An 11,655-nucleotide genomic window follows, 5' to 3' on the forward strand; every position below is an offset into this window, starting at 1 on the left:
TTGGCAGAAGTGAGACCAGGTAACACAGTGCCAAAGAAACAGCTTGCTTCTCAACTTAAAAAAAAAAAGTGACAAAGCTTTGCTTTATTTGTCAAACTCGAGATATGAGAGGCTGGACTCTTAATGAGCTGGAGAGGGGCTTGTTTGTTTTCTGAGGAAGTACATTTGGGACTCATCCATCTCTCAAGGAAATTACAAACACTTATTAATGCAAAGAGGAGACAGACACAGGAGGCCAGAAGTATAAAGATGTCTACTCGTTTTGAGCAGAACAGCACGTGTTCTCTGATGAGCTGAATATCTTTGTGGCAGATATTTCCAGCATCTGATTTTCCTGGTAAAGGCCCGTTATTTAGGCAATGTTCCTTACACGCTAATGCAGAGGTGCGGTCCTCCTTTTCAAAACAAATGTTTGGGTAAAAAGGATGTAAGAGTCCTGACCTCCGACAGCACGTATGAAGCCCAGTCTCCTTTTCAAAGGATTTTAACCAGCTTTCCTTCGCCAGTAGCACCAAGGGTGGCTGTACATACTTCAGACGACAGCAGCAGGAGTGTTCCCCAACACACCTTCTGCAGGGTATGTATTTTATGTACATACAGGGAAGTGTGCTGGAGGCTGCCAGTTAAATCACATGGATCCAACACAAAACAGCGAAACCTGAACTCCGTAAGAGCGAGCTTAAATTAGATATGACTCCAAAGAATTGCAGAATCACAGAACTTTAGGGACTGGAAGGGAACTCAAAAGATTATCTAGTCCAATCCCTGCGCTGGAGCAGGACAGGAAGGTGTCCAGGTGGGCTTTGAATGTCTCCAGAGAAGGAGACTTCAGGGAGTATTTCAAAATATTCTTCCCTGGAAGAAGGAATAAGCAGAAGCAGGTTAGAAGAAATCATGGAAAAGATCGGTGTACCACGACGGCTTTTCTGCTGCGATCCCCCCACTCAGGGAGCCAAGAACCCCCGGGAACTGCAGCCGCGCGGCCGAGACGTGACCCCGCCCCGCTCCTGCCCGGCCCCGCCTCCTCCCGTCCGGCCCCGCCTCCTCCCGCCCGGCCCCGCCTCCTCCCGCCCGGCCCCGCCTCCTCCCGCCCGGCCCCGCCCTTTCCCGTCCGGCCCCGCCTCCCCGGCGCCTGCAAGCGCCTGCGCGCTGCGCGGGCCCGGTGCTGGCGGTGAGATGGCGGCGGCCGGCGCCGCGGGGCCGGGCCGGTGGCTGCTGTGCCTGTCGCTGTGCGCGGTGCTGCTGCCGCGGCCGACGTGGGGCCTGACGGAGGGCCTGTACTGCGGGCGGCGCGTCTGCTACGAGGTGCTGGGCGTCAGCCGGCAGGCCAGCAAGGCGGAGATAGCCCGCGCCTACCGGCAGCTGGCCCGCAAGTACCACCCCGACCGTTACCGCGGCGAGCCGGCCGCGCCGGGCGGCGATGACGGCGCGCAGGCGGCGCACGAGAAGTTCCTCCTCATCGCCACCGCCTACGAGACCCTCAAGGTGAGAGAGCGGGACCGCCGCCGCGGCCGGAGCCGCTCCGGTAAGAGACAGCGGAGGGGCCGCCCCGGGGGCCGTGCGGGGAGCGGGGCGGGCAGGGCCCCGGACCCGCTTAGCGTCTGCCCGCGCTGCCGCTTCCCGCGGCGAGTCGGTTCGGGAGGCGCGGGGCCGGGGCTGCGCCGGCGGGACACGCGTGTGACCGCGCTCTTTGTTGCTGCCTCAGGGTCCCGTCGGTGCCTGCGAGAAAGGCGGGGGCAGGCTGCTTAGCAGGGGCTGTTGCGAGGGGAAGAGCAGTGGTGGTTTTCAATAAAGGACGGGAGATGCAGGCCAGACATGAGAAACAAATGTTTTACACTGAGGGTGGTGAAACACTGGCCCAGGTTGCCCAGAGAGGTGGTGCATGAACCATCCCTGGAGACATCCCAGGCCAGGCTGGACGGGGCTCTGAGCAACCTGAGCTGGTGAAGATGTCCCTGCTCATGGCAGGGGTGGCACTGGATGAGCTTTGAAGGTCCCTTCCAACCCAGACTATTCTATGGGCAACTCACGTGTTAACTGCAGGAAGCAAAATTAAGCAATAGCATGTTGCAAGAAGAAAAATTGTGGCCTTAAAAATACTTTGGGAGGCGTATAGTCCCCTCCAAATTTTGCTCGGCAGCTGTGGCTCATCAGCTGCGTCTGCCTCTGAAGCGGATATTAAATCTGGCTTGAACATGGGGGTTCTGCCCGGCTTTGGCCGTGCACACCTCACAGGTGTCTTCTTCCCGAGACAGGAACAGAACCTCTGAGGTTTACACTTGTGTGCATCGCGGCAGGCTCTGCAGCATCGGTTTTGTGTTCCTTTGTGTGGACTCAGCCAGCTTGCTTCCTACCAGCAGTCAGGGAGGGGAAAAAAGACTTAAACCTTCTTCAGTACCCAGTCCAAGAGTGCATGGAGGGGGTGCGGTGCTTTTGAAGATCTATTTGTGTTTAAAGTGAACCAACTGGGCTTTATCTTAGAGGTATACCTTGAGATGAAAAAGTAACAGTGACTTGAGTAGCATATGGGGTCTGTAAGGGAGGCTTATCAAGGCAAAATATGTGTGGCTTGGCAACGATGCGACTCAGGAACGGAAGAAAGAAACCTGTAAGTGTTTTAAGGCTGTGAGGGAGAAAAAAGGGACTTTTTGGGGAGTAGGAGAGGAATGCAGTTGAGGCTGACAAAATTAAATTCCTCATCTCTTAGTCGCATGGGTGTAAATGAGAAAGACTCAGAGAAGATGAGAACAATGGGGTTTTGAAACGGCCTTTCATTGGACAGATTCCACAGCCCTGTAAGCTAATTCTAAAAGATTTGTAAAACAATCTCTAAATACATTCTTCATCTGAAAATCTTTCCCTGACTGATGTTTATTAACTCTTGTCCATCTGGATTTCGCATTCTGAAGTTAAAAATACTTATTGTGTGGATTTCATTTGCCTGTCTTCATTTCGGTGTTGAATGTCTTCATGCAGTGCGCGCTCATGTCAGATGCGTGTGGGCAGATAAGTGTGAGAACAAATTAGCTGAGAATCATAATCACAGAATCATTTTAGTTGGAAGAGACCCTCAGAATCATCAAATCCAACCATAACCTAACTCTAGCACTAAACCATGTCCCTAAGAAGAGGAAAAAGGTCCCCTGAGAAAAGGACCAAAGATTTTCCTGTGTGCTTCATACCTGGTTGGGCTATTGCAAATTTTATAGCAGCATGGTCATTAATGAGACGTAAAACACAGCTATAACAGAGTAAGTGAAAACAGGTACCTGAACCTATGCATGCTTTTTGTCTCATCCTGCAGGATGAAGAGACACGAAAAGATTATGACTACATGCTGGATCATCCTGAAGAGTACTACAGGCATTATTATCACTACTACAGCAGGAGACTGGCACCGAAAGTGGACGTCAGAATAGTGATTCTAGTTACGGTGTGTGCCATCTCCGTGTTTCAGGTAAAATTTCATGTTTACGTGACGCTGCTCAGTGGTGAGTTTCTGAATGGGAAGAGAAGTGTCTGCAGCTCCTGTAACGTGCCTTGAACAGCATCAGTGATGAGAACCGTCTGTGTCTGCTGGGGTAAACTTCTGCATGGTGCCTGTCACAGATCTGAAGTCAGGATGTACTGAGCAGATTTTTTGGCTGCCCTTGTGACCTTGGACAAAGGTACAGATTAGTTTCTTTTAACAGTAGGATATTTTGTAGAGACTAGTGCAGCTCTTTTAAAGCAGATGCTTAGCAGATACAGACTGGGCTAGTGCTCCAAATAAGCTTTAGTCAGCCTGTGAAGCTGCATAAATGATTTTTTAAAAAACAGACTAATTGCAAACTAGATTCAAGGCTCATTTCAGATGACAGAGCTGAATATCGGTTTACCGATGTGTGAGTCGTACATTGCAGTGTATTTTAAACACCACAGTGAAGTAAGGAGAGAAGTGAATTGAGTTCAGTGAAGTTTCCTCTGAAGGTGGTGATTCCAAGGTCAAGAAAACAGCCTGTGTTGTAGATGAGAAAACTTGTGCTACTTCCGACAAATATTTAAGTGAAGAACATGCATGACTCTACCATCTGTTAGATTACTGGTTCAAAACATCACTAAAAATAGCCCAAAAGTTTGAGATTAAGATACCGCTTATTATGTGGCACAGATAGATCACTTATTTAGAGGGATATTGAAAGTTAAATCAAAAATACATTTATCAGAATTTGAGAGCTTGGAATAATAAATCCCAATGGCGTATGCAGCCAAATACTTAATTTGTCTTCAGACTAACTTCCAATGGCAGAGTTCAATTTCAGCTCTTATTTTGGGTGTCAGTGGAGATACTAATTTTCCTGCAGTCCAGCTGCCAGATGGTTGCAAAAATCATCTGTGTAAACTGACTTGCCTTTCTCTTGCTTTCTGTTGTTTGTGCTTCTTGACCTTTCTTAAAGTTGTATAATTTGTATGTGCATGTCTTTTGTCTTGGTGAACCATGTGAAATCCTCCTTTTTTTTTAAAGTTGCCTCAATAAGACATGTTCACCTCTGCCACCTATATTTCTGATTTGTTGTTTGGCTTTGGTTGTTTTGGTTTTGTTTTTCCCATTGAAATTCAGTAGCTGGAGATTAGAGAGGGATGTTGAATCTTGTGAAGTCAATCCTGTCAGACTAATGAGATTTTAACATGCTTAATCTGTGTTTCATTAACTATTTTAAGTGGGCAACAATTTTATAATGAAATGTTTGTATACCAGCTACTTTATTTATAAATCCAAGGGAGCTTCTGAGAATGTCCAGCACAGCCTGGCCTTTAGCCTCAGGAGATTAACATTTTACCAGGAACAAAACCGATCTACCAGTTGCTTGTCCTTCCTCATCGCTGTATGTTGCTGTGAGCTATACATCTGTGTATCTGTTTTCCCAGTGCCTTACTAAATTTGGAGGAGTAATTGTAGCATCAGTAACACTGCAGAAGTACGGTTACCTTCAGTTTTTACCCTTGCTGTAATGTAATTGTGGTTAAAGGTGTATGGCAGCAGGTTTTTGTTTACCTTCAAATAGGAATGTGTCTGTATAAAACCATGGTTTTTACTTTCACTGTTCTTCAATTACAGTTCTTCAGCTGGTGGAGTAGTTACAACGAAGCTATCAGCTACCTAGCTACAGTGCCAAAATACCGCATACAAGCTACTGAGATTGCCAGGCAACAAGGTTTACTCAACAAGACTAAAGAAAAAGGCAAGAACAGGCGATCTAAAGAAGAAATTCGTGAAGAAGAGGAAGAAATCATCAAAGACATTATTAAAAATAAAATAGATATAAAAGGCGGTTATCAGAAGCCCAAGATATATGATATCCTTCTATTTCAGATCCTTCTTGCCCCTTTTTACTTGTGCAAATACATAGTTTGGTACTGTTGGTGGATTTATTGCTTCACTATTAAAGGGCAGGAGTATGGTGTAGAAGAGAAGCTGTATATCATACGAAGGTACATGAAGATGTCTCAGTCTCAGTTTGACAGCCTAGAAGATCATCAAAAAGAGACCTTTCTGGAACGGCAGCTGTGGATACGAGAAAACTATGAGGTGGGTATCTCTGTTGGAAAAGCTGATGTTGGTTATCTAGGGTAAGAACAGCTGTTTTGTGAAGTGCTTGGGATGGGGCTGTGTGAAGCATTGTTTCAATTTTAGCTATTGTTTCCTGAACTGAAAGCAGTTAGACAGCCACTCGTTATGTTTTCTTCAACCACCTACGCTGGTAGACAGCAGCTCCATAGATATAGGAAGGGATTTGCTTGGAATCTGTGTGTACAAGATTTTGTTGAATCTGATGAAAGGCATTCTTACAACAATGTGGTAGGTCAGAGTTAATACAGTAGATTGAAGACCGTTCTCCCAACAGTAATAATTTATAATAGGGATTACTTGGACCATCTGAATTTCCCGTTTCATTAGTGCTTTAAGCCATTAATTCTTAGCTCATTTTTTTCTAAACTATCCCTTGATTGTTCCTTGGCCGTCGGTGAGTCAGGGACTGTTCTTGATGTGCTCTATACCTATTCAAGTAAAGATGGTGTATGAAATACCATTGGCTACAACTGTTGCTTTTGCCACGGACAGCTGCTTACTAAATAGTCGATATGTAATATTTTTTAAGTGTTCTGTGAGAGCAGTGAAGGAACATTAACCACAGCATGGAACTTCAGTCCAGAATGACTTGGGATGACAGACTGACAAAATGCTTTCCTTGTTCCACAGAAGCTCATCTGTGGGCCATCTGGAGGGGAGGGTTTTAGAAGAGAAACTGCGAATATGAACTTGGCCTGCTCAAGGGGAAGAGGAGATGTTGCTGCTGCTCTGCATACACTGGGAAAAGAAATGGGATGGTGGCAGAACTGCCTTTGCTGCTGTCAGGGCACCAAAGATAAGAAAATGCTTCTTTAAAAGTAGGCAGAGGTGGATTAATCTAGAAACTAGAACAGGAAAATAGTAAAACTGATGCTAATGTAAGGAAAGGATTAGCTGACAGGTTTACATTATTGTTGAATTATGATGGGTTTGCTAGAAAACAATCTGGAAGTCCAAAGATCGAGTAATGTTACCAGTTAAAGCGGATGTTATATGGAATAAGTAAGATAGGATGGATATCCAGTTGTAGACAAAAAAGGACATGGTTTGGGTTCTGTGCTGTCTCTAACTAGTGATATAAAAGAGCTGAATATGAAAGCTGTATTTGCCAGTGTGAAGTCTGTTTAGTCATAAGTCATCTGCTGTGGTGGCCAGCAGTTGATTTTTGGTGAAGAATACATGAAAGTTGCACCTATATAGCAATATTTATCCAGTCTAATTTGCAGCTTTGACACTTCCTGAAAAGGAAATTGTGTCTTTGTAGGTAGTAGCTTTAATGAGTTTTTCTTTAATAAGCTTATCTCTTATCTAATCACTCCTTGAATGCATTAAAACTTTCAGTGTCTGCTGTACCATCTGGTCATGAGTTCAGCAATATGAGTAGATGTTTTTTTTGAAGCCACCCAAACACCTGCTGGTTCTTCTGTTATTGGAAATGGAGAATAATCCTTCTTTATTCTCTTTTCTCATGCTACCTGTGCTCCTCTGTGCCACTACCATATGCTTACTTGAAACTCATGTCTCTTATATATTGAAAAATATGCTTAGGTGTTTGTCCCCAAAAACTTCTCTGTATTTCGATCACTGGAGATGCATATCTGCATATTGTTCAGTTTTTCATTGTCCTTTTAGGATGGGAAAGACCAATAATGTAATACACACATACAGCAAGGTTCGCCACAATATTTTTTTTCCACTCTGTTGCTTTGCTAAAGATTTGTAAAACCTCAGTGATCACTTACCATCGAGCTGATGTATTTATAAAGCCATCTATAATATTTTAAAAACTTTCTTCATGCATAGAACCACCTTAAATTTAATTCCCTTCTGGGAAGACGTCAGATGATACTGAGATGGCATAAACCTGTATGGTGGTGAGATTTATACTGGCTTTATCTACATAAACTACCTTCCAGAATAAAAATGCAGATGCTGTTGCTTTTTTCAGATACTTCACTTTGCTGGTAATTGTAGTTTTTATTACAATGGCACCATTTCCTAGTTGAGAAATTTATTGGAAATTAAAATTTCCATAGCAGTATTCTATCCAGACCATGACTTTGAAATGGGGAAACGGCTAAAGCGGGGAGCTGAACAACGGCATTGAACTGTATGTGTGCTGAGAAGGGACTCAAAATTTGGCTTTCTGAGCATTAGCAGTTCTTTACTGTAAATGTTAATTTGCTGAACGCATGAGCATATAGTTCTTTAACAACAACAAAAAAACCCAACCAAACAAAAACGACAACAACGTTCTGGAGCTTGCAGCACCATCTCAGCTGGAGGGACCCCTACACCTTGTGTTGGTCGTGGTCTGCTTCTACATTGTAACTCAGTCTTCTGTAAAAGCAATAATCAGGCAAATGGTTGAACTACATATGCTTACACCCCCACTCTGATTTCACTTCAACCGTATTAAAAACTTTTGTCTGTCTGTCAGGTCTATAAAAGAGAACAAGAGGAGGAGTTAAAGAAGAAGATGGCCATGGATCCCCGGTGGAAGAGGTATCGGAGGTGGATGAAAAATGAAGGACCTGGAAGACTGACTTTTATTGATGACTGAAAGTTGCTGAACAAAATCTGTGCTGATGTTGAAAGTGATTTGCAAAACTTTTCACTACATCTTTCAGAGTTTTGTCTGCTGTGTCTCAGCAGTGATCTAAAACTCAGGAATTATTAAATCAGGCCGAAAAATAATACAGGTTTACCATTTTTATAAGTCTGACTTATTAAACAGGCTCAGCTCAATGTATATATGCCATTTACTTGGGGATCTCAGTGTGGAATTCATAATTCCAAACAATGTATTTTCTCTACATATTTCATGATCAATGCAACCATAACTTTAGTCTTTCTGAAAATGTTTTTAGATCAGTCCTCGAAAGTCCTGCTTTTCCTTTTTAAAATGAAGGGTTCCTGCAAATGGACACTGGAAATGCTTGTAAAGGATTCCGAAGTAAGGGCCTTTTTCTGTTTTCCTCCCCGCTTCCCTGTACTTTTCAATCCAATTTCTAAGATGCCAAATTGTTTTTTGATGTAGACAATATGGGGATTATACCAGACTTCTTGTTTTACTATTCCTGATCCAGTTGGAAATGAATTTTATTATTGGTGGGAATAAATGATGCATGATTGATGATCATTGTGATGCAAACAAGCCTTAATTCTTTGTTTTACAGAGTGATTAATGAAATAGTATGCTTAGGTATTTTGTGTTTGGTTTTTCATCTTGTATGTTGGATTATACCTGCTTGTTCAGAGCAAGTGTACCAGTGAATTTTAGTCAACTCAATGTGACATTTCTTTCACCAAAGTATTGGTAAAAGGGAAAAGGACCCTTTTGTTTAAAAGGGCAATTTTGATGCCTTATGTAAATAAAAGTTTATGTAATATACATTCTGAATTTCTTTAAAATTCTAAATCTAAATTATTCTTTGTGTTTTCCCTTCTGATCAGACTTCAGAATACTTAGAATAAATAATTCACAACAGCACTGCGTTTTCCTCTGCAACGCAGCCCAGGTCAGATCTCGCATGATTTGCTGGTTAAAGGGGTTCCGTTACTGTATTTCTGTTCAGGAATTTTACTGGGGAAGGGTCAGGTGTGGAGCTTAGCCAGATCGGGCCTCTCCTGTCACTTGTCTCATTTGTAAAAGCAAGTTCCTCAGAAGTGTTTCTGCTGAAAACAGTGCTAGGTTAGCTGGCTTGTGTGGAGACTGGTTTTGGGAGAGAAGCTCTTGAACTTGGCTACTGACAAAACCCACAATAGCTAAAAGTTTTGAAGTGAGATGTTTCTGATTCTGCAAAGGTGACCTGTCTTCATTCTTTGAGGAAGAGTTACTGTTCTCTGAGCCTCTTTTGCTATTTTAGCCTTCACTGGTTCTTGGAGTGCCGTCTCAGTTTTCTATTTGAAGTGATACCTATTCACAAGCATGTTAGTAGTATTATACTAAATGGCTAACTTCTGTATTAGTAAAATTGAAGAGGGACTGCTAGATTTGTTCTGCATCTCTGCTGCATGTAGTGCAGCATAAACTTAATTTGCTTTATATTTAATGGTCAATTCAAATTTTAAACTTGTTAAAGAAGTTATCTAGAATAAGCTGTGCTTGCTTTCATTAAGTAATCACTACAAAGGTGTTAATGAAGAGAAACCTTCACAGCTTGGGTGTGTCGCAACTTCATCCCCCAAAACACTAGTCAGCCTTCTGCGAGAATGGAAGGGGGAAGATTAAGTTGCCATGATAGAAACAAAGGGAATAGAGGTAAGCACAAGTAAAATGCTGTTGATTATTAGGTAAGACAGTTACACCTGGAAAAGAACTATGCAAATGCATGCAAGAGGATCTAAACCTGTGGCCACAGTTTCACAGGCTAAAAGCTCTGCGGCTCTTGCCCTTGTGCCCAATTTTGCTCCATCCTTTCCCTCCCAAGACAAGTTTCTGGGTTATACAAATAAGCAGTCAAAACACAGATCTGTTTTCCCTTTTTGCACAGGTTAGTTCTAATCAAAATTTCCTGAACTGACACTACAGTAGGAAATCAGCGCAGCAGAATGGCAGTCCCCGGGGAGGACAGAACTGTGTCTTGGCTCTGTGAAACTGGCCTGATACTGAGTGGAGAAGGGAAGGTTAGCAGGTATTGTACAGGCTGCTGGAAATGAGCTGTTCTGCCGGGCCAGCTCACAGTTGCTTCTTTTCTTGACATATGAGCCCTTTGAAAATAACCAGGCACAGGCATGGTGTGTCTACAAAGCTGTCAGCACTGCAGTGACACCTTATTAGCCAAAGCTAATGAACATTTCTAGCCTAATGTCTCATTTTAGTTGTAAAAGATGTCTGTCTTCTGGGCATAAATTTTCAGGCCCTATTTTATCTTGAAGTTAAGTTGACAAAACAAGTATATAGAAGAAAAAATAAAGCAGGAATGAAACTTGAGAGTTACAATACTACAGCTGGTAATGCCAGCGAAGATTGAGATGACCAGAGAAGAAGTGTTTGCATGAACAAGTACTGCTGGGACTGGGTAGCAGTGAGATCTTTGTGAGAAAAACTGTGTCAGGGTAATAGGATCTTGGAGAAGAACCGCCTCGCCTCCTATTAACGTTTTTTCAAATACCTGGGTCTGTTTTGTCGCATGTATGTACTTTCGAATACATAGTTGATCTAAGGTGAAACATACATGCACAAGGTGTGCAGAGCCAGGGCCTTTCACATTCAGCGTGAGTCTTCTCTGTGACCGTGCTGAGGTTCAATAGAAGCTCAAGCATGTCCGTGGCTGTTGGTCCTTGTGTTCTGAGCAATCATTCAAGGCTATGAGGGTCATCCTGACAGCTTTTTAAAAGGCCAGCAAACTGATGGCTGGCAAAGCCACACCGAAAAGTCAAGTTAATTATTCACGGTCACTTGTGAAGAAGCGACAAACAGCGCGGGGGGGATCCAGCAACCCTGGCAGCAACAGTAGTGGGGCAGTTTGAGCCCAACAGCTGCCTGTGGGCAGGGCAGGCTGTTCAATCTTTGCAAGCTGTTCAGGATCAACCTTTTATTTGTTTTCTCTTTTTTCTTTTTTTTTTTTTTTTCCCCTTTGCCTCACTTTTACCCCACCCCCCCTTTTCACCTCTTTCCCCACCCTTTTCACCTTTCCCCTTTTTTTTCACCTTCCACCCTTTTTTTCCCTTTTTTCTTTCACAGTATCACAGTATATTTGGGATTGGAAGGGACCTCAAAAGATCATCTAGTCCAATCCCCCTGCTGGAGCAGGAACACCTCGGTGAGGTCACACAGGAACATGTCCAGGTGGGTTTTGAATGTCTCCAGAAGGAGACTCCACAACCCCCCTGGGCAGCCTGTTCCGGTGTCTGTCACCCTCACTGAGAAGAAGTTTTTTCTCAAATTTAAGCGGAACCTCTTGTGTTCCAGCTTGATCCCGTTACCCCTTGTCCTATCATTGTTTGCCACCGAGAAGAGCCTGGCTCCATCCTCATGGCACTCACCCTTTATATATTTATAAACATTAATAAGGTCACCCCTTAGTCTCCTCTTCTCC

The 11,655-nt window shown here is 43.6% G+C and overlaps 1 protein-coding gene across 1 annotated transcript; it reads left to right on the top strand.

Moving 5' to 3' along the window:
* Positions 1 to 810: 810 nt before the first annotated feature.
* On the top strand, positions 811 to 9,007 carry DNAJC25 (DnaJ heat shock protein family (Hsp40) member C25). Its single transcript, XM_065046359.1, has 4 exons — positions 811 to 1,485; positions 3,305 to 3,457; positions 5,099 to 5,569; positions 8,052 to 9,007. The coding sequence occupies exons 1-4, from the start codon at positions 895 to 897 to the stop codon at positions 8,172 to 8,174; spliced, it is 1,338 nt and encodes a 445-aa protein (XP_064902431.1). The 5' UTR covers positions 811 to 894; the 3' UTR covers positions 8,175 to 9,007.
* Positions 9,008 to 11,655: the final 2,648 nt, after the last annotated feature.

The sequence above is a fragment of the Columba livia genome, chromosome Z (assembly GCF_036013475.1).
Source record: "Columba livia isolate bColLiv1 breed racing homer chromosome Z, bColLiv1.pat.W.v2, whole genome shotgun sequence".
NCBI lineage: Eukaryota > Metazoa > Chordata > Aves > Columbiformes > Columbidae > Columba > Columba livia.